At 44.2% G+C, this 22,399-nt stretch overlaps 1 protein-coding gene across 2 annotated transcripts; it reads left to right on the top strand.

Moving 5' to 3' along the window:
- The first annotated feature begins 647 nt into the window (after nt 1-647).
- PLAT (plasminogen activator, tissue type) lies at nt 648-22,256 on the top strand. Of its 2 annotated transcripts, XM_019649213.1 has the most exons (15): nt 648-818; nt 8,400-8,493; nt 10,992-11,080; nt 11,978-12,020; nt 13,380-13,517; nt 13,913-14,023; nt 14,411-14,585; nt 15,313-15,404; nt 16,601-16,775; nt 17,291-17,376; nt 18,306-18,501; nt 18,613-18,749; nt 18,911-19,051; nt 19,877-20,043; nt 21,354-22,256. In XM_019649213.1, the coding sequence occupies exons 3-15, from the start codon at nt 11,009-11,011 to the stop codon at nt 21,510-21,512; spliced, it is 1,692 nt and encodes a 563-aa protein (XP_019504758.1). In that variant the 5' UTR covers nt 648-818; nt 8,400-8,493; nt 10,992-11,008; the 3' UTR covers nt 21,513-22,256. The 2 variants fall into 2 exon arrangements, with proteins under 2 accessions (XP_019504758.1, XP_019504760.1); XM_019649215.1 differs by lacking the exon at nt 8,400-8,493.
- The last annotated feature ends 143 nt before the right edge of the window (nt 22,257-22,399 follow it).

Genomic DNA, 22,399 nt, shown 5'->3' with positions numbered 1-22,399 from the left:
CTTGGGCAGAGCACTGGCTCAGAGCCCCCACCCCATTTACTCCACAGCCCCTCTCAGGGAATGCTGGAGCTGACCCCTGATTGACTTCATAGAGAAGCGAAATGATTTTCCCCATGATTGTGGAGCTGGGGAGTGGCAGGGCAAGTGCCTGATGAAGCAGATTCCAGGCTGGGGCACTTTCCACTGCAGGTGAGCAGGTGAGCCCTGTCACCCTTAACTGCCCCACCCTTCCCCCAAATGACCCAGCCTTGGCATTTCCTCTGCCTTGAGGGCAGCTGGTCCACCTGTTCAGTCCTTCCAACCTCTTGTGTCCAGAGGAGCAGAGTTATTGCTGGAGATGCCAGACGGGTCCCTAAATCTCTTCAGTGTGTATTTGTTTAGAATTGTGAAAACCACTTTTGGTGACTGGGGCTTAGAGTGCACTGATCCTCAGGGTCCCTTTTAGGTCATTGCGACCAGGATTCTGAAGGAAGATGACTCTTACGGTTCCGTCCAACTCCCAAATTCCTGTGATTCGATGACATCAGGACCATGAATAATCAGGCTGGCCAAAAGCCAGGATAGGATGGGCTGTGCAGCTTCCATCGTGAACTTCCTCCCCCTCTTTATAAAAACAGGCCCGCCCCGCTTTGGCTCCCTCAAGGCTCTGTCCACTGGACATCCTCCTGCTGCAGAGAAACCCGCCCACCAGGGGCCACCGACCCCACCCCCTGCCTTGAAATTTAAAGGAGGCCAGAGCCGTGCAGAGAGATTGGCGCTGAGGTCTTGCAAGAGCCGAAGCTGACAAGAAAGTCTGGGAAGGAAGGCAAGGAGAGGCGGTAGGTTGAATTCTTTGCCTCTCTGTACACCCGGCTCCTCTTCTCTCTCTCAAAAGTCTTTCTGGCAAACTGAGCCAATAAAGGAATGCTTAAACGAGGGATTAATTTTGTAATCCAGGCAGAAAGGATTAGCTAGAGGCTGCACCCTGGTGAGGTCGTCAGGGGAAGAGAGAGAATAGGAGGGGTTATTTCTTGGAGAAGAAATCTCTGCTTGTAGAATAAAGGGGGAAATGACATGAATTATACAGAAATGCTCTGAATAGACAACAGGAGTACCTCATGACTAACGGGCCAGAAATGTAAAATCAGCTGCCTGCTGACATGTTGGGGGTGGGGGTGGGAGGGGGTTTCTGGCTAGGCAGCCTCCCTCAATGAGCCCATGGAGAAACTGAGGCTGGGGATGGGGCAGAGAAGGACTTATCTCCAGAGCATGATTAACCAAGTGAGAAGTACTGGGAAAGAGAAGGAGGGGACTTTCAGAGAAAGGCCTTTCTGATCTATCTTCCTGACAATCCCTCCTCTCCTCCCCACCACCATCTCCACTGGCCAGTTTTGTCTCTGGCTTTTTGCCTTGTGTACAAGCGTGAGGTCCTCTTTAAGAGGAGTTTTCAGTGATGGGGGTGTGGGGGGGGGGGAATAACATCAATGTCTTTTATTCCTAAAGCACTCTGCAGGAAGCATATCAAGGCTCTCTAGATTTTCACTGTTATTATCTTTATTTTCTTAACCTCACAGGGAGGGCAGGAGGGAGGGAGGGAGGAAGGAAGGGAAGGAGGAAAACACGCTGAGCTCCTAGGTAACTAATGACAATCTCAAGTGCAAAGAAGGGTGGAAAGGATGATTTATCTGGTGGCAGAGTTGGAATAATAATGGTGGTCTCCTGCAGCTGACTGATGACAGATAAGGGTGTGTGTGTGTGTGTGTGTGTGTGTGTGTGTGTGTGTGTGTGCGCGCGCGCGTGTGCACGTGCGCGCACGTATTTATAATCCCATGAAGAAATTCTGCAAATACAACTGTTAAGTGGAGTTCCCTCAAAAGGACTTCCTAGCAATTCTTGCCTGTGGGCAGGAAGACTCTTGCTGGGATCTGGATACTGACTTGTCCAGAATCAATAGATGTGATGGTCAGAGTGAGCTGCTGGGTGAGTGAGTGCTTCCTGTAAGAGCAGAGCCAGACTTGGGGCACCAGCAGAGATGCAGTGAATATTGAACTAGAAATAACTCCATCCGAACCATCAATTTATTCGACCTAAAATGTTCTCAGAGACAGCAGCCTTGAATCTCTTGATTTTTGTCAAAAGTAAATGATAGCTAACCTCTGTCCAAATGGCTCTGTCTCTGTCCAGACTCTCCAAAACCATCTCAGTTTTTGTGAAGCCTCATATCAGATTCTCCCCGTGTCTGTGCTATCTGCAGTTGTTTTATCATAGGGCTGGCACACAGTTCCTGCAGCCAGCGGGTAGCTGAGGAACAGCAGTAATGCTCTTATTCACTTGTGCTCACTGAGGCGGGACTCTGGGACTTGGCTTTTATTTCCTCAAGGCCTAACACATTGATAAGCAGAGCTGATGATCAGCACATTTCAAACTGTTGTAACAAGCAGCCCAGCCTCTCAGCTTTTGGTGGTGTGACTTGAAGCAACCATAATTGTTTACTAATTTTGTAAATGAGTGGCGGGGACCACAGAGCAATTGGAGAAACTTACTGTTCAGGTGAGGCTTGTTACCAATCTGCCAAGTTTTTCTGGTCATGGGATTTTATAAAGGGCCCTTTGGCTAGGGAAATCATTTGGAAGGAGCAGTGCCAGCTTCAGGACTTCCAGAGCTTCCAGAGTATGGGTAGGTTACTCTCGATCAGATGGCTGAGGTGGCACATGGTTCAAAGCAATGGTAGTGGACTTAGCTCCAGTCAAAATTTAAAATGCATCTACTTCTCTGAGATACAGAGTATCTGGTTATGAGAAAAAATTGGGGTGTTGAGTTGAAACATTCAGTTTCACTTTATTTGGCATTGTGCGTCTGTCATCTCAGAATACAACTTCTGTTTTCTGTGAGTGATTTTCAGCTCTTTCTGATAAGACGGCCAGGATGGACAATGAGTAACCAGTACTCCGTCCATTCCTTCTTTGGTCATTTGCTTTGCATGGAGAAAAATTCTGTCCATAGTTTCAGGTTATAAACCTTATCCTAGTCAACTAGCTCGCAAAACCATGTGGTGGGTCTTAGATCAAACCAGATTAAAAAAGTGAGGATCCTTTAGACCAGCGGTTCTCAACCTTCCTAATGCCACGACCCCTTAATACAGCTCCTCATGTTGTGGTGACCCCCAACCATACAATTATTTTCGTTGCTACTCTATAACTGTAATTTTGCTACTGTTATGAATCGTAATGTAAATATCTTTTTGTTTTCCGATGGTCTTAGGCAGCCCCTGTGAAAGGGTCGTTTGACCCCCAAAGGGGTCGCGACCCACAGGTTGAGAACCACTGCTTTAGACTCACAGAAAGAGCTAGAAAGAATCCATAGAATCCATCTGTCCTGGTCCAACCCTAAGTCCAGCCCCATGGTCTCCTGACATTGGCTTAGCTGCCTACTTACATACAAGGACTGCACATTTTCTAAGTAAAATTTTGTACATTTTATGTTCAACTCTCCTGCCTGGGAATCAGTCTTCTGTAGAAGGGGGTAGAGAAACAGTTAAACCTCTTGATCACCTTAAAATTAAGACCTATGACAGAAGGCTTAATGAACCAGGTGCTGGGCACACTGCAGGCATTTCATAAATATTTTTTTTGAAGGAATAACTCAGGCCAGTTCTGGTGCTGATCATGATTACATTACTCAGGAAATGCTAACCAGGTGTCCTTCCTATAGAACTAATACAATTATCTGTCGTTAGCAGCTGCCTAGCACTATGCATGCCAATGGCCATGACCCAGAAGGTGACTCTTGGCCAACAAGCCCAGCTGAGGTACACAGGATGGCTATGTAATGCACCTGATATGTACACCAGTGGCTTGGAGAGGTTTGTTTGGGGATTGACCTACAAGACCTGATTTCACCTGGAGCCTCTGACCACTTCAAGGTCAGGTTGAATGCAGATACTGAGAGACCTTTGTATGAAGAGCTTTTTCAGCTTATTATATAGTCACAAATATTTCATTAACTTACAACTAGGCATTAGAGAATCCAAACTGAACTCCTCCCCGAAAGGCCCCTACAACCTAGACCTCTGAGCTTTCCAAACCACGCTTCCTCCTAGGGACACGCTGGAAGGGAGACCCTGGGATTGTGAATTATATTCCTTTGCCCAAAGAAGGTGTCTGTGATGCAGAGTAAGAGGCTCTGGTTGCTTGTGGCTATTTCCCTGGGCCCCAAGAAATGGGCCCATCTTAGGGATATGCTCTGTCAGAAACACCCCTTCATTGCCTGGCTCACTACTATTTTTGTTCAATAAACAGCTTATATAGCTTTGCGCAGTGGCAGTATCGTAGCCAATGAGGTTTATCTGAGGTGCGATTATTGCTCATTGAAACAGCTTACATAGTATCCATTTCAGAAAGCCTACCTTCATCAGCCCCCATCTCAACAAGAGTGAGCTAGATGATCCTCCTTCACACTCCAGTGGGACCCCTTCTTCCTCTGCATCCCTACCTTTCATCCCCACTCCCTAGCATATCACAGTGCTGATCACGTTGTACTATGATTGTCTAGTCACTTGTTAGTCCCCTTCCTAAACTGTGAGTTTTTGAGAACAGAGCATATGTGTCTTTCTACCACAAACCTGTGCCTGGTGAAGGGTCGATGATCAATAAACATTTGATGAGAAATAGAGTGAGTAAATCACCACCTGTGCATTCAAAAAAGGAGGAAACTAGACTGAGCATGAGGTTGAGGTGGATGTGATGGGGATGTGATAGACTCTGGACAATGGCACCCAAGGAGGTCCTCGAGCTCCTTTGTTTGAGATCTTTGCATGAACAGCTGAGTTTCTTGAAGGTAGGGGACAGAGGTCTGAGTGAAGATAATCCTAGTGATCTATGAATAATCTAAAAAAACCCAAAAGACTACCAGTCAACTTCTATGCTGGCTATTTACATTTTGTCATGTTCACAAAAAAGAGAAACTTGTTTTATTTTTCATCATTGTAGTAAGAGCCACTGTCTGCCACGTGGGCTGCAGAGAGAAGGGGAAGGGGTTTTTTTTTGTTTTTTTTTCTGAGAAGCTTAAGTTTCCTTATTTTTCTCACATAATGTCTCTAGTTTTCAAACATCCATGTGGCCTGTGTAAGATAGGTCTTATCAGTAGTCAGGGCCTGACCTTCCAGCTGTCTTAGCTACTAATACTAGCTTCCCATAAGAGTCCATAGTAGCCTCCTTGGCATGTGTGGTGTAAATAGGCCTGGGAAAGGCAAATAAAAAAATAAAAAAAAGATTAAAGCTAGGATAAAAGACACCACCCCATATTCAGGAAATGATGGCTCCTATTAATACTGAACTGTACACATACATGAAAGGCATGATTCCATCAATGGTAAAGGATCTGGGTACAGGTTATCACAAGATGGCCAGATGACCTAGGAAACAGCATTTGGTATTAACACTTGAAACCCATGAGGACCCCTTGGCAGCTTCTAGTTATTGTTCTAGGAAGAAGCTGTAAACTTTGGTGGTTCCATTTCTGAAGGATGCCCATGACAGTAAGTACAGTTAACCCTACTGTGCGCTGGCCATTAAGTAGGAGCTTTACCTGCTTCTTCTCTAATTGCCATAATAATTCAGCAAGGTAGAAATGACTGGCCCATTAGAAAAGTCAGGGAACTACACACAGCTTCCTGTAAGTGGCAGGTGGAATTTGAAGTTAAGACTCTGGAGGCTGTGCTCCTCACATTATGACATGCTGCTCCTCTCAAATACCAACTTTGAACACATTGAAAACATTTGCAATCCTGCATTAGGACACAGTAAGGAGTAGTGGAAAAAGTGTCAGGTTTTGAGTATTAGAACTGGGTATCCTGGGTTTGAGTCCCAACACGACAAGCTGTGTCACCTTAGGGCCAAGTCCCTTATACTTTTTTGAAGTTCAATTCTCTCATCTGTAGAAACAAGATAATATTGCCTTACATGATTCAATGGATGTAAAAGGGTTTTGCAAACTCTGTATCTGGCAAGTGGTGGGCACTCAAAAAACTGATGAGTAAGTGGCATTAATCCATTTTTTAAAAACATACTCTCACATTGCTTTCATGTGAGTCCAGTAAACTGGGAACAAATTCATGTAATGATACAATAAAAGTTATTGATCATTTTTTCCTGATGCAAGTGTGTTGAAATCGGGAGGTTCTGAAAGATTATCAAATTATTACATGTTTAATTATCACACAGTGATGTTTGCTTTAGGGAATGGAAGGAAGATGAGGAAGTATCCTCATTGCTTAACACAAGGTTTTGGTTATTTTCTTTTTTTGATTAACATTAGATGCAGGGTTTATTTAGACTTAGACTTTGGGGTTAACATTTTATTGCACTGACTAATTCAGTTAGCTTTTGCCAGCTAGACCTTGTTTTTTCTTTACAAGGATCTAAGTTTATTAGGAAAGGGTTTCTTTTTGTTATTATAGGAGGAGGCTGAACTTCTATTTTCCTAGACCCACAACCAACACTCCCTTAGTTCCACCAAATAACCAGGATTCCCTACCTGTTAGAGGGTAGAATGTTGAGGAGATAGCAATGCTCAGTACAGATTTTTCTGAGTACCAGGTTAATATCATCTAACTGAGACACAGGTCATATGCTATATTTTGAAGATGCTTTGGAGAGAATTCTGCCCTAAGAAACTGAGTGGAGATGCTGGGGGGGCGGGCGCGGGGGAGAGGATTCTATTCTATTTATATCATTGGCATGGATCAAATTAGATAGGAAACAGACACTTCCTCTCTTCTCCCCTAGTTATAAAGAGTTCTGTTCAAGGAGAGAGAAAATAAGCTTTGGCACATGGAACATTACCTTTTGAAAATGTTAAGAGTTTCTTATATGGTGGCAGTTTTTGGCAACAGTTTTTATTCTGAGACCATGGCCTCTATAAAAAAGCAGGACCTGTACACTCATAAGTGGGACCAGAGCTACCAGGCTAAAGAGCTCCTGTCCTGGCCTGTGACTCTGGCTCAAACAAAAGTGAACTTTTGTAGGAGCGCATCACCTTCACTGAGGCCTGGCTCCCCTTCCCATCTCACCTCGCCTCTTGTCCTGACTCTAGGGACATGCCTTTGCTATTCCAAAGAGCTCTGACTATTTCTTTTCTAATTTGTTGGCATCCATTCTGAGCCATTGTGGTTGGGGAATGGAAGGAGGGTGTTGTTGATTTTAAAGCCATGAGTCATTTTAGGGTATTTGGTACTCTTGGAGACTGACCTCCTCTTAGATTTTCAGGGAGAAGCTTTGCAAAGCAATAATAACCCAAAAATCTCCTTTGCCAAAGATTCAGATAGCAAACCTTGCACACAGTGTAAAATTTGATCATAGTATCAATTTACTTTTGTCTTTCCCTTGCAATTTCCATCTTCCTCTTGCTTGCTCATATGTGTACCTTTTCCTTGTTGGCAGAAATGGAAACTACAAATCCTCCAGTTCTATAACATCTCAGGTAATTGCATTGTTTAGTACCTGGAGTCACAGAACTTGACTGGTTGGTTAACTGTGTTTGTACAGTTTCTTTATTGCAAACCTTTATTGCATGTGGCTGAGTGTTTAAAATACAAGTACTTATGCCCATTTGTAAGTGTTTTACAGTTCACCCAGCATGTGCACACTCATTATTTGTTCTTGCAATAGAAACCACAGAATGTTAACCCCGGAGGAAACCTTGAGAGTCCAGCCCACTTGGTCTTGCATCCCTGGGAACATATTTTATGTCTCAAAATATAGATGTTTTGAGCAGCACATTAATTTTTGTTCAGTCATTTTAACCTTAAGTGAATGAGTGCATTATTTCCTGAGAGCAGATTTGTATGGGGGAAGATGGATAAGGTAGGACAGTGGACAGGAAAGCGTAATACAAAGGGGATGTAAAGGCACTGGGGACAACGTATCATCTGTTGTCCCCCACGTCCTTCCTCTAGCAGTCCTGCTGCCATTCCAATGGCTTCACTCAGTCCAGACTCAAACAGTTATCAACTAGTGCTTATCTATCAGCATTCCCCCATGTTACCCCTGCATCAATGGATACTGAGTTTCTGGTTGGTGTCATCATTATTTTCTTAGCCTGAATGGCACACATCCTGAGCTCTAGGAGAGTAACCCTCCCCCTGGTTAGCAGATCATTGTTCCCGTTTTTTCCTAGAGCAGTCATTCATATTTGTTCAGAGGGGCCAGTGAACAGAGTCTCTCTGTTGCTGCAGCCAGCAGGACCCAACATGACTTCCAGGCAAGAAGTTCAGATATGCCGTGGAAGCCGACAAAGCGAGGCCTCTGCCTGTAGCTGTGCAGGCTGTGTCCTGCACAAGGGTACGTGCCCATGCATCCTTGAAATCCAGGCCATGCTTTATTTCCCAAGTCATGTGCCCTGTTTTTCTCTAATTTACACAGAGTCTTTGTCAACTTGTCAAGCCCTGTGTCTGCTGAACTCCACCAGAGAGGATACCTTTTGCACATCTGCAGAAGTCTACTTTTATATGCTAAGGTGAGCCTGCTAGGGCTGGAGCCTTGGGGTCTTGGAGACTGCAGGCTTGATGGCCATTCCACTGCTCCTCTCCTACAGTGTTTCTTGCAGTGAGTCAGAGATTCCAGTCTAAAAAGTGAGAATCCTCATGGTTTTTTTTTTTTTTTCCTTTCTTTCTTTCTCTTCCTTCCTGCCGGCCTTCCTTTCTTTCATTTCTCTTTTTTCCTTTCCTTTCCTTCTTTCCTTCCTTCCTTTTTCCCTTCCCTCCCCTTGCTTCCTTGCCTTTTTAGTTCTTTGATTATGGCAAACAATTAAATATAGCAAAAAGAAGAGAACAGAAATAAATTACAAGTCTTTGTATTTATAAAGTGAACCTCAGAAGAACTTCTTACACTTATTCCTCAAATCTCGCCTCCCACCTCACCATGAGCATCTGGTGCTTCTCCCTTTGGTAGGAGCCTGTGGTCCTCTGAGTCTGAGTCCACATTTCTGGAATTGACTTTGTTCTTTGTCCCAGCACAACCCCAGACCTCTACACCCACCTCTTTAACAAAGGCAAAACAAAGACCCGTTTTCCCCCCTTTTCTCTTTCTTCCTTGTCTTCGGATTGCAGTGGGATGACTAATTTCCTTGTCATCCTCTTACCCCTTTGGCCTCTCCAGATGCTCTCATTGCCTCTGTGCAGTGTGGATGGAGCTATCAAATTGTTTTTGTGTGTACAAGATGCATTTGCACTGGATCAGCAAGGCCAAAAGAGTCAGAGGAAGATAAGGACTGATAGAAGAAAGACAGTCTCTAATTCTCCCAGGAGCAGAGGACAAAAATATTTCCCTTCCCCCTTATGCTGATTCTTTAGTTGCAAAAGGGTTTAACATGATGCAGCTGTTGGGAGTCTTGACACTTAGCCCTAAGTCAGGCTCCTCCTCCCCATCTGGCCCTCCTCGCCTCATTTGTTAGGGAATGCAAGTACATTAATGCTTCACTCCTTACTTTGCAATTTCCCAACATCTAGAATGGCGTTCCATTTATTCGGACGGTGAGTTCTTGAAATAAAACAGTAACTTGGTGGGCTTCCAGAGAAAAGACTAAACCAATCCCCTGGGCTTGGGTGAATGAGTATAATTAAAAGGGCTAGTTGGCATGCAACATAAGTTCCTTGTTCGGCTGGTGGTTCATTTACTCTTTCATTCATTCATTGTTTCATTCAGGATTTCTTCATAAAGTCCTGAGAGTTTAGAGGTTTCCCTATCTTCAAGGCGTGGCTAAGCTAGTAAAGGATGGGATAATCTATAAATATGTGAAAAATGATTAAAACCAGGAAGAAAAAGGGAGAATACATTTAAGAAGATCTATTTTAAAAGGTTATAAATAATGGAATAAAATTAAGAGGGGGGGATTTAGGGGGAATTTTGGGAAATTTTGAGAAAGCTGACATTTTAGGAACGCTAAGAAAGAAAATCCAGAGCAATTCTGTGTTCAGAAGACCCCATGGTAGGCTCCTGTTGTGGATGGCCTCCCTGCTTTTCTTCTGAAACTGTCTGAAACCAATAAGTAGTAGCAAACATACTCCTCTGAGTAAGGAAAGGGCCCCCCAAAAGCACATCCTACCCTGCCAGGAAAGGGGCCTGGGCATCTCAAATCAGAACAAAGGCCCAGGTCCTGAGCTTCTTTCTGTTTCCTTCACAATGAACAAGGGGAGGTGGGGGAGGGGTGTGCTGGTTACCAAGACTCCCTCTGAGCCCATGGTCTGGGTTTTCTTCCTGGAATCATTATTATTGGCCAGGCCCTCCTGCACTCTCCCTTCTCCCCACCCCCAGCTCTGGTTTCCCTCCTCTGCCTGTCACCAGCAACCCAGGAGGACTCACTGGGGCATAAATAGTCTCCCACCACCACGCCCACTCTTTATTTTCTATCCTTGCTCTGAAGGGAGCTTGGGACCATGTGAGGGGACTGGCACTTCCAACAGCGAGTTTCTTTTGCAAAGAAACAAAGAAGGAGCCAGAGCCAGAGGCAGGCCAGGATGAAAGTCCTAGAAGCCTCTGAACGGACAGGTCGCTTAGGATCCTTGGGATGAGGGTGAAGGGTGGGACCAAAAGTTGTTGTGACTGAAGAGAAATGAGTCAAGGGAATAAATGCCCTAATTTAATTCTTATGGATGAAGGAGGGACTGGGCCTGCCAGACCACAAATAACATCCCGACCAACTAACCTCCTTTAAGCTGCTGAGGGCAAGATCACTATGGAAAGGCACATGGAAACCGGGGTTTGGGGTCCAGGAAGATCTGAGTTTAATGACCACAAACCAGATGGCTGTGCTCCTTTCTGCAAATCTGCACTTTGTCAGGCCCGTCTAGAAAAAAAGACACAGACATCCCAATGGAGCAGTCGGGAAGGGTGAGAGCTGGTGTGGAGGAGACTTCCCTTTGTTGGATAAGGAGGCATGGAAGCTTGATGAAGTTGTACTCTGTGACCTCTCACACCACATGATTAAGCTTTTTTCTCCTCTTCCAAAATTTAAAGGACACTCTGAAGAAACAATGAATAAAATGAAGAGAGAACTGCTGTGTGTCCTGCTGCTTTGTGGAGCAGTCTTCACTTTGCCCAGACAGGTGGGTGTGCAGTTCACGTCTGTGTGCCCCACCCCTCGAGGCTGTGGTACCTCCAGGCACTTCTCAGTACACGCAGGAGTCCCAAGATGGGAATGGTGTCAGAGTGGAGAGATAAAGAGACAGAGGACCAGCAGAACTACTGAACACACATGGACATAGGCTCCAGGATGCTCAGGACACAGGCCTCTGACAGCAGAACCCTAGACACTTATTCTGACTTGAGGAAACAGTTCTTAATGCCACCCTACTGCCTCTGAATGCCGCCTTTGGAATTGTTTTTAGAGACTGTGTTTGAATTAATCCATAAAGTACTTATACAAGACAATGCAAGCACTGTGAGCCATAAAAGCATGCAGGCGGCCCTCTCACTGCTTACCATCTAACTGGGATGGAAACTGTCCAATACACATGCTCTCTGAAATGCCCACCAACAAAGGCACCATAGAAGGCCAAACAAGCAATACCTGAGCAGCAGGATTTTAGAGGAGAGTCAAGAATGGCTACATGGAGGAGATGGGGACTACAATCCCACTGTTCAATATGGTAGCCACTAACTGCTTGTGGCTATTTAAATTTCATTAAAATTACATGAAATTTAATTTGGTCATACTAGCCATATTTCAAGCACTCAGTCACCATATGTGACTAGTGGCAACATCTTAGCCCAGATATTAAACATTTCCCTCATTCAGAAAGTTCCTTTGGACAGGGCTAGTCTAGAAGGAGAGGAAGAATTAGACAAGAAGGCAGGAAGTGGACATTCCACCTGAGGCCAGTTACCTGAGGGGGAACCTCTGGACAGGTGGCATCTTGATGGCTGGCCCTTTGGATTGGCCACCTTTATTCTTAAGATACTCAACATGTGCTGATCCTTCTTCCACCCTGGTTTCTTTGCAGGAAATCCACAGACGATTCAGAAGAGGGGCCAGATCTTACAGAGGTAAGATGAAGCTCAGGAGAGCAGGGTCGATGGGGGCAGGAGGCAGCGTCAGGGCTCAGGGGCTTGGGGTGCTTTGGGCTCTGTCAGGGCGTTTATCTTCTGCCCACAACCTGCTAACTTTACCTGTGTAGAGGTGAAATTGTGCAAGGTGATTCTGCAAAGGTACCTGTGTTGTCCCTCCATCACTCCCTCACTATGTACCCAGGTAGCTGAAGCCAGTGAGCTGGGATCTGAGAGGACAGGGACAAGTGTGTCCTCAAGGAGTCAGGCTGTCAGGGAGTCAAAAAGCTGGTGGGAGCCTGCAAGCTCAATGGCCCTAAGTCCTGTTACACAGATGAGAAAATGAAGCCCGGAGAGATTAAGCAACTTGCACAAGGCTATACTGCTGCCAGGCCGCAGCTGTCCTGGTCCTCTGGGGTTCCGCCGGGCTGTGATCCCATTCCTGCTGGAATCTACCTGGCACCTTTCTTAACAGCTCCGTGCCTCAATTTCTTTCGGTTGGTAAATAGGGATACTTAACCTTCTCATTAGAATTCCAAGAATAAAAAATGCTAACAACCGGATTGTCTTGACTCTGATTGGAAGAACTTTAGGCCTAGCTTCAGGTCTGAAACTACCAACCTGGGCCCTCAGCTCTCCTTCATGAATTAGTTCCTTTTGGGTCTGAAAGACCACTTTTAAAGTGGAAGTTTCCCCAGAGTAAGTCACACCTTAACTCTCAATGCCCTCGCTGTTGGATAGCACAGCATTTCTGACAAGGTACGCTGGCCCCAACAGACCTTCACAAGAAACAACAGTGCTATTTACAATGAGCATTATGTCACTTCTTTAATTAATTAAAGATTTTTAAGTTGGCGTTCTGTATTGCAAACAAAGAGAGAAAGAGGGAAAGGATATTAATGGGCGTACTTCAGCAATTTTCATTATACCAAAAATACTAATGGAATTAGCACATTTTCTGCACTGACTAAAATGCCAATTTTGTTTGTTTGGGGCCAGAAATGCATCATTTCAGTGTGGCAATACTCATGTGGATCAAAAACACTAGTAGGAAATTACATACCTGTGTATATTTTTTGATGAATTAAAATGAAAAAGTAGAGTATTACCAAATAAATGTATTTTGATAGATAAATGCAAAATGAGGGCCCATCAGAGAAAAAAAAACCACAATAAACAATAAAAGAGGTCTTTGGTGACAAAATATTAGGTATTTGTTGTCTTCCATCTGAGAGAAAAAAGGAATAAAGTGTGGTTCCTATTGAAAGTGAGCAAGGGATTTTCTCAGTAAGACCAGAGGTGGGGCATCAGTTTTTGGTGAGTTGTGCCCTAAAGAGGCCTTCCTGTCTTTTGTTATAGCGACCTGCAGAGATGAAAAAACACAGATGATCTACCGGCCACTTGAGTCATGGCTGCGCCCCATGCTCAGAAGCAACCGGGTAGAGTACTGCTGGTGTAACAGCGGCCGGTCGCAGTGCCACTCTGTGCCCGTCAGAGGTACATATGGACTGAAAGCAGAGCTTTCCAGCTTCAGGATCCAGTCCCATGGCCCAAACCCTGTCTTTCATGGTCCCCAGCATGTTCAAATCTTCAAACAGAGATCTCAGGCATGTTCCTTAGGCAAATGTGAAGGTGCCAAGCAAAAAAGGAGCAAGTCTGTGTGGACTCAGACAAATGCCTTCCCTTACTGAGCCTGTTTCCTTATCTGTAAAATGGGGAGAATAAATAGTACATACTTCATGGTTTGCTGTGAGGATTAAATCAGTTAATTTTTGTAAACTGTTTAGAATACTGCCTGCCATGTAAAGAGCACTTTTAAAATTTTAACTCATATTATTATTCTTGGAGCTACTTTGGAAATAATTACGGGGTTCCTTGTTTATACTTGGCAGGTTGCAATGAACAGAGGTGCTTCAATGGGGGGACGTGTTGGCAAGATCTATATTTTTCACATTTTGTCTGTCAGTGCCCTGAAGGATTTAGTGGCAAATTCTGTGAAATAGGTGAGTGGTCGGTCGGTCGGTGGGTGTGAGAGAAGGTCTGAAATCCCAATTGTCAAATCTACTCTCAAAAAGAAAAGGAAGTGTGTGGTGACAGGGACATGGGTGGGGGTCGGGACAGGAAGGGTCATCCCAAGTGTCGGTTAGGAACCAAAGCCCTGGGCCCAATGGGGAGAGCCTTGGATGCGAATCTGGAGTCTGGGTCTGCCACCACTCAGCTGGGTGACACTAGCCACCCATTTACCTCCCTCATTCCAGTAGCTTCAGCAGCCAGCCTGCCTCATTGGTTTCGGGTGATGACAGAAGCAGATGTGAAACCCTTTAAGAAACTATTATAAATGAAATGGGGGATTCACAATGTGAAGTGTCATGTGTCCTGCTTTTAATCAGATGCCAGTGCCACCTGCTACAAGGACCAGGGTGTTACCTACAGGGGTACGTGGAGCACAGCGGAAAGTGGGGCTGAGTGTGTCAACTGGAACAGCAGCGCACTGGCCTGGAAGCCCTACCGTGGGCAGAGGCCAGATGCCATCAAGCTGGGCCTCGGAAATCACAATTATTGCAGGTGAGAGGGCCATCTACCCTACTGAGTAGGTTTTTCACTGGCGAGAAGCTGCTACTGCTAGGGAAAAGATCTGTATCAGATTGGTCAGAGTTCTCCAGGGAAGCAGAACCAAAAGGATATATATATATATATATATATATATATATATATATATATATATATATATATATATATATATATATATATAAAATGATTTATTTTAAGGAATTGGCTCACATGATTGTGGGGCTGGGAAGTCTGAAATCTGTAGGTAGGCCAGCAAGCTGGGGTCAATACTGAAGTCTTGAGACAGAATTTCTTCCCAACTTTTGCTCTTAAGGCTTTCAACTGATTGGATGAAGCCCACCCACATTATCAAGGATAATCTCCTTTATTTAAAGTCAACTGATTGTCGATGTTAACCACATTTACAAACTCCCTATGCAACAAGACCGAGGTTGTTGGTATTTGATAAAAGAACAGGGCACAATAGCCTAGCCAAGTTAACACATACAACTAACCATCACAGTTCGCCCCTTTGTCCACCTATGCACATCTCCTTAAACCACCCTTAATTTCCAAATGAAGATAATAACTGAGTCATACTTCCACCTCACATGATACAGCTATCTTGTGTATAACCAAAAGCACACTAACCCTTTCCCCAGAAGAGGATGCAAAGTCCTTGGGCCTGAGACGGAGGCTTTGCTTTTAACCTCCCCCTGGCCTTCCCTGACTAATTTTTCAGAAACCCAGATGGAGACTCGAAGCCTTGGTGCTACGTCTTCAAGTCAGGGAAGTACAGCTCTGAATTCTGCAGCACGCCAGTCTGCTCCAAGGGTAAGTGCGGCCTCCCCACCTTCCCCTGTGGCATTATGGGGAGAAGAGTCTCAAAGGACAGGCTGACAGTTCTTCTACAACTGAGGAGACAAAGGAATAGTTAATCATTTCAATTGCAGAAGTAGAAAGTCAAGAGACCCAGGCTTGGCCTCTAACTAGCTGTTTGTTTGACCTTGAGCTGATCTCTTCACACTTCTGACCCTCAGTTTTCTCATCTCCAGAGGAGAAGGTGGGGCCGCATCCGTCTTTTTGAGAATGAATGGAGATTCTCCCTTTTTTGATTGATGGGCCTTCCTCTCTATATATGTATATTTCTCTCTCTCTCTCCTTTCAACATAAGAAAATTTCCCAGATTTAAAAAATACTAAGTCATAAAAAGGTACTATGAATTCAATGGTGCTTTCACAAAAAATTATGTTATTTATCACAATATTATGAAAAACATGTTTTCACATTCTAAATATGTGCATATACAAAAATAATGTGCATTGAATCTATAGGTAATGCTGACATACCTATGAATTGGACTCTTACAGTAGTGCTAAAGCAACCTCCCCATCGCCCAGGATCTGGTCTAAATTCGGACTCACTGATCTAGATGAAATACCTTCCAATTATGCTATTTATGCATAGTGGTATAGTTTGCCAGTTTCAAATGGGGAGAAAAGAGGGTAAAATGGACAAATAGGTGAAAATAGGCAGCACTCAAAAGTTCATACTGTTTCTTCCTTCCCAAGCCCAGCAAATCCTTCAGAGCACTGGCAGACAAAATCTGAGAAATTAGGGCCTGATGACATATCCCTCCATTGAAGTACCTTGGTTCACTGTCAAATATAAACAAGGAAATCCCTAATTACTCTCAAAGCAGCTTCAGGAATAATCACCACTAATTTAACACAGCATTCTTTCTGGCTAAACCTGGATATACCCTCTGAATCTCTCTCAACACAGCAATCTAGGAAGCCACCTCCAGTTGATGGAAGTTGGCACGCCAGAAGAAAACCATTTGCCATTCCTATGTAAAAGAGCTTGAAGAGAGGGAAAGGGGGAGGTAGGGTGATACCACTCCCTTTTCACTGGTAGGCTGGCTGCCTTCACCTCCCCAGGCCAGTAGCTCCAGTGCAGGCCCTGATGCAAACCCCAGCTCGCCTGCATTTAATTGGTTTTGTTTCAGTTTGAGATTTCTTTTCTTCTAGAAAAAAGTGGGGACTGCTTTTTTGGAAAAGGGTTAGCATACCGTGGAACCCACAGCCTCACCACATCTGGTGCCTCCTGCCTCCAGTGGAATTCCATGATCCTGCTAGGCAAGATTAATACAGCATGGAAGTCCAATGCCCAGGCACTGGGCCTGGGCAAACACAATTACTGCCGGTATGTAACACAGGGTCCAAGGGGCTCAGGTCTGGGCAGAGAACAAGATTGGGGTATGGGATGGGAGAAGAACTGATGTCTAGGTTATATGAAAGACCCAGTGTGTGGGAAGAAACTATGGTTGTTATCTAGTCCAGCCTATTCATTTGCTAGAATAACACCTATTATGAAAAGCAAAGCCCACTGGTTTTTCAACCCAAATCCCAAGTTAGAGGTCCTGTCCCATAGCCATTTAATCTCATTTGTCCTGCTCTCACATGGCACTGTTATTCCACTGAATCGTAAGAGTTTCCTCACAGCACAGTTATTCCCAACAACCTTATGAGATAGGAATGTCATGTTACTGAAGTTAAAGATGTTTTACTACAGTGGAGTCTATGACCAAGCCAAATCCAAAACTCAGGGTCCTCCCTCCCAGATCAATGTTTTTTGCCATTGGTTCACTTTCCCTCTAATATGGCTTGTGATGTGATTGAAAATGTGACTGAAAACCTTAAACTCCCTTTATCCTCTAGGAATCCAGATGGGGATGCCAAGCCTTGGTGCCACGTGATGAAGGACCGCAAGCTGACCTGGGAATACTGTGACATTCCCCAGTGCTGTAAGGGACAGCCCTTGGCCACCTCCCTTTGCCCAGCCTCACTGCCCTGTTCCTCTTGACCATTTTCTCTGCCGTTTCCTGTGTGCTCACGGCTGCCTAGTTCAGACCATATAGCTAGCTGCAAAATTTTCAGGAAGGTCAGGCCTTGATGGGGAGGAGGCTTCCGTGACTGGTGGTCACGGAATGGTGGGATAGCAACACTCTTGGTATCTACTTCCCACACATGGGAAATTGTCTAAGAATAGATTATTATTACTCAGTTTCTATGAACACACAGATCGGCCCGAACGTTCCTTAAGGCACATAGAGTCAAACTTAGCAAGTGAGACACAAACTACCAGTTAACTCACCACCAAGGTCATGTCTGATGAGTCCTCAGTGAGCAGTATCAGTACTCTCGCTTAGAACCTAGTGGGCTGGGAATAGTAAGAAAGCTTCGTGAGGAGGTAGGATTTCACCTGGCTTGAAAGATGAACAAGTTTGAGTAGGTGGAAAAGAAATGGGGTAGACATTCCTCAGGAGGAAGTTGCAATATTTCATTATGTCTCAAACCAGGGAGTGGCTGTAGAAAAAAACTAGAAGTAATGAAGCATCGTAGAAAGGTCCCCAGTTTTGGATTTAGACAGAACTGGGTTCTAATCCAGATGCCACTGTGACCTTGGGCAAAAATTTCTCAGCCTCTCCTAAGTCCTGTGTGGTGAAGGTTAAAGAGTGTATAGACAGTGGTTGGCATGTGCTGTGTATTCAACAAATGAAAGCTGTGGTTTTTATCCCCATGGAGACTGTTATGTCACTCTGTACCAACCTGTAGAGGTGCAATAAGCCTGTAGAAATTTGGGGGTCCAAGAGAAGAAACCAAGGTGGGTCCTCAAGGACCTCACCTCATGACCGCAGGTCTTACCTCCCTTCTCTGTCCTTTTCTCTCCCAGCCACCTGTGGCCTAAGACAGTATAAACGGCCTCAGTTTCGCATTAAAGGAGGACTCTACTCGGACATCACCTCTCATCCATGGCAGGCCGCCATCTTTGTCCAGAACAGAAGGTCACCAGGAGAGAGGTTCTTGTGTGGGGGAATATTGATCAGCTCCTGCTGGGTCCTGTCTGCTGCTCACTGCTTCCTGGAGAGGTAGGGACTTAGAAAACCCAGTAGATTCCGTATTCTCTCAGGCCTCAAAATGAGGCCCATTCGAAGAAACCTCACAGCAAGACGAATGGACTAAGGCTGTTTCTCCATTAGGTTTCCTACCAACCACCTTAAGGTGGTCTTGGGCAGAACATACCGGCTGATCCCTGGAGAGGAAGAGCAGAAATTTGAAGTAGAAAAATACATCGTCCATAAGGAATTTGATGACGATACTTACAACAATGACATTGGTAAGATGTCATTATTCTCCCCACTCCAGTTCAAACCCCAGATTGCACAATACATACCCACAAACCTTCCTTCCAAATCCTTGCCCTCTCCTTCACGTATTTCCACTAAAATCAGAAGCTCTTCACAGGGGGCTTTTTCTCTTCCTCATTCTCCCTCCCAGCACTGCTGCAGCTGAAATCAGATTCATTACAATGCGCCCAGGAGAGTGACGCCATCCGCACCGCCTGTCTCCCTGAAGCAGGTCTGCAGCTGCCCGACTGGACGGAATGTGAGCTGTCTGGCTATGGCAAGCACGAGGCGTGTAAGTGAAAGGAAGTCACTGCCCCATCCTGTCTGTCTGCAGGACAGCAGGGGATGCAGTTGTTGACCAGAGGAAAAAGTGGTCATGAGAATGATTCTAGTCCGGGGTCAAGCACTGTCAGTATGGAAATGTGGGCATTTGTATAGTGAGACCTTATCTACGGCCTTCCCTACCGCACAGGGTCGAATAGCACAAATGCTTTGAAGAGCTTAAGGTTTCAAGAAGGTTCTGATAAGAGTGGAGTATAGTAAATAAGGGTGTAGGTACTTGGCTCTGCAGTCCTGTAGACCCAAGTTCAAATCTTAGCTTTGCACTTCACTAGCAGTGTGGGCATAGATTTCTATTTTATACTGCTCCAAGCATCAGTGTCCTCATTGGTAAGATGGGAACAGCTAGCTACCTCCTTGGGTTATAAGGATTAAATGATATATTAGGTTAAACCAGTGTTTCTTAACTGGGGTGATATTGCCCCCCCTCCCCGCCCAGGAGACATTCAGCAATGTCTGATTTTTTATTGTTACAACTCTGGATGGAGATTTATACTGGCATTTAGTGAGTAGAAGCCAGGGATGCTGCCAAGGACAGGTTGCCCAGGACAGCCCCCCAACAAAAATTGTCTGGCCCAAAATATCAATAGTGCTGCTTTTAAAACCCTGGGTGAAACTCATAAAACAATAAAATATTGGCAGTTTTATAGGATTCAACCTAATTTGTATAAAAGGTTGATAAATGTTAGCTATTATTAGAACATATGGCTTTCTCCTTCCAAAAGGTTTAAAAATAACTTGCCTTGAAACCATAAGACGTTTCCCTCCTCTCTTTCAGCTTCTCCTTTCTATTCTGAGCGGCTAAAGGAGGCTCATGTCAGACTGTACCCATCCAGCCGCTGTACATCCCAGTATTTGTTTAATAAAACCATCACGAACAACATGCTATGTGCTGGAGACACACGAAGTGGAGGGGACAACGCAAACCTACATGATGCCTGCCGGGTAAATATGAGCATCCTTCTACTCTGAGGTAAAAATGTTCCTTGACCAACAGGTTCTTAACCAAGGGAAAAAGTTACAGCTAGAATGGAGTGATTTCATCTTGGTGAGCCCCTGGGGATTCTAGATGAGGGCCTCAGAGAATAAAGCAACTGGAGAAAGATCAAAGTTACACAAACTTAAGAAATCTAAACTGCAGGAAATTTCCCCAGTGTCTGCACAGGAAACTCCACCTGGTACAGGATTTCCTGTAAGCCTAAGCAATTAATTGACTATTGAAGTGATGGATACAGCAACACAAATTAAGAAATTCTTGACTCCTGTAGGTTCTGAAAGATTGAAATTGCTTTGTAGCAGAGGGAAGGAGGAATGACAATTGACTGGGAAGTAGAAGAGAGATGATTTATGAGAAATAAGGTTTAAAAATTCATCATTAATACCCTGGGAAAGGAAGCTATTTCAGGCTCTCTGTGTTGGCATCCTTATTAGTTAGTACTTCTATTTGATGATAACAAGACACTGGCATATGGGACACAGACCCACCTGTGATATTAGGCCCTAAATATCACCAATGATCTGTTATTGATGAGACATTTTCGTGCCTGCAGTGCTCCAGGCTGTCCATTGAGGGGCTGGGGTTAGAGGGGTATAAAAATAAGGCCAGGACCTTGCATTGAAGACTTTGTGGACTTTGTTCTTACAAGGTAAACGTATCAGCATCTTCCTTCTCCTCCTTGGTTCCTTGACAGCCTTTGGCTCTTTTTGAATAGTTTCTTCAGAAACCTCAACTGTACCACCTAGCTCAACAGTCATCAAAAGGTTGTATGCAAAGTGAAGCCATGACTATTTACAAGCTTCAAGCTAAAAACAAAACCAAAAAATCATTTTGATTCAAAAAGACAATAACAGCTAACAATTGCCAAGAGTTTTGCTAAATGTCATACGTTGTTCTCAGAGCTTTTCAACTTTTCTCCCAATTAATTCCCATAACAACCTTATCAAGTAGACATGGTATTATCTCTATTTTATGATAAGGATACTGAAGCACAGTTAGCTCAAGGCCACAAAGCTAGTAAGTAGTGGAGTTAAAACCAAGAATGAGGCCTGAAATGTCTGAGCAATTATCTCAACTGTACTTTACAATGTAGATACAGCCTAATTCTCTAGATGATCATGATCATGGAGATAAAAATTTCCCTCTGTGAACTAAGTACTTTGAGGAGTACAATATTAAAACTACAAATACTAACCCTAATTTCTGCCCAAAGAGTCTACAATTTTTGCAAACAACTAACCTGTTTTTTCTTTTGCAGGGTGACTCAGGAGGCCCCTTGGTGTGTATGAAGGACAACCGCATGACTTTGGTTGGCATCATCAGCTGGGGAATTGGCTGCGGGCAGAAAGATGTTCCGGGTGTATACACCAAGGTTACTAATTACCTAGACTGGATTCAGAAAAATACGCGCCCATGACCAAGAACACTCGGTCCCTGAAATCATGGCAGACCCTGCCTTCCTCCACTTCAGAAGTCACCGACACAGAGTACTTCTTTGTAGTAATTTCTCCATTAGCCATCACACAGTACACGTTGGGGGAGAACTGGTAGGAGAGGGGAGAGGGTATATTTTCACAGGTCCTGCCCACTTTGGACGTTTTCAGGGGTTAGGGTCTGATTTCTGAATGTATTCTGTCAGACTGGCAGACAGATAAATGCCAACCCCTCCCAGAATGCCACCATTTGGGGCAGATGAGAGGTAGAATGCAAGACCAACCTCCTAATCTGTCAACATGAGAAGCTTTGGAAATGGGACCACAGAGATTAAAAAAAAAGCATGTCTCCATAGTAAAAACTTAGATCCTTCAGGAAAGAAGCATTGCAATAGAAATAGAATGTGTATTTATAGCCCAACAGGGGCCTGGACCTCCTAATGAGGCGTGGGCTGGCTGGCCAGATCCTGTTCCTCAAAACCATCCTTTAAATCAAGTATTTGTCTTTCCCCTTTCTCCACTGTACAGATACTAGAAGGTATTCCTTTTGTGTACAGTGTAAATCTTCTTTCTTATAAACTTTATAATAGAAGAATTGTATCATTTTAGTAACTGATAAACTAGACTAGCATATTTATAGCAATCCATTTGTTTTCATTCACTTTCTGTTGCCATAATTCTGTATTATACTGTATTGAAATAATAAATTCAGATATATTTTTCACATATTTTCCCAAATCAGTGGAGTACTTGTTACATACATGGTTTCCCACAGCTGATTTATTCATATTTACATTTTAAAATCCTTTAAAATATTCCCTTTCATTCATTCAACATATACAGAATACTTGCTGACTACAAGGCACTGTGC

This window comes from Hipposideros armiger, unplaced genomic scaffold (genome assembly GCF_001890085.2).
Source record: "Hipposideros armiger isolate ML-2016 unplaced genomic scaffold, ASM189008v1 scaffold_131, whole genome shotgun sequence".
Taxonomy (NCBI): Eukaryota; Metazoa; Chordata; class Mammalia; order Chiroptera; family Hipposideridae; genus Hipposideros; species Hipposideros armiger.
The sequence above is the reverse complement of the archived record's forward strand: the minus strand, read 5'-3'. Positions and strand labels throughout refer to the sequence as shown.

Coding starts and splice junctions, on each gene's coding strand:
- PLAT (XM_019649215.1), top strand. CDS start 11,009: ATGAATAAAATGAAGAGAGAACTGCTGTGTGTCCTGCTGCTTTGTGGA. Junction 19,052..19,876: donor CTATGGCAAGCACGAGGCGT/GTAAGTGAAAGG, acceptor CCTCTCTTTCAG/CTTCTCCTTTCTATTCTGAG. Junction 20,044..21,353: donor ACCTACATGATGCCTGCCGG/GTAAATATGAGC, acceptor TTTCTTTTGCAG/GGTGACTCAGGAGGCCCCTT.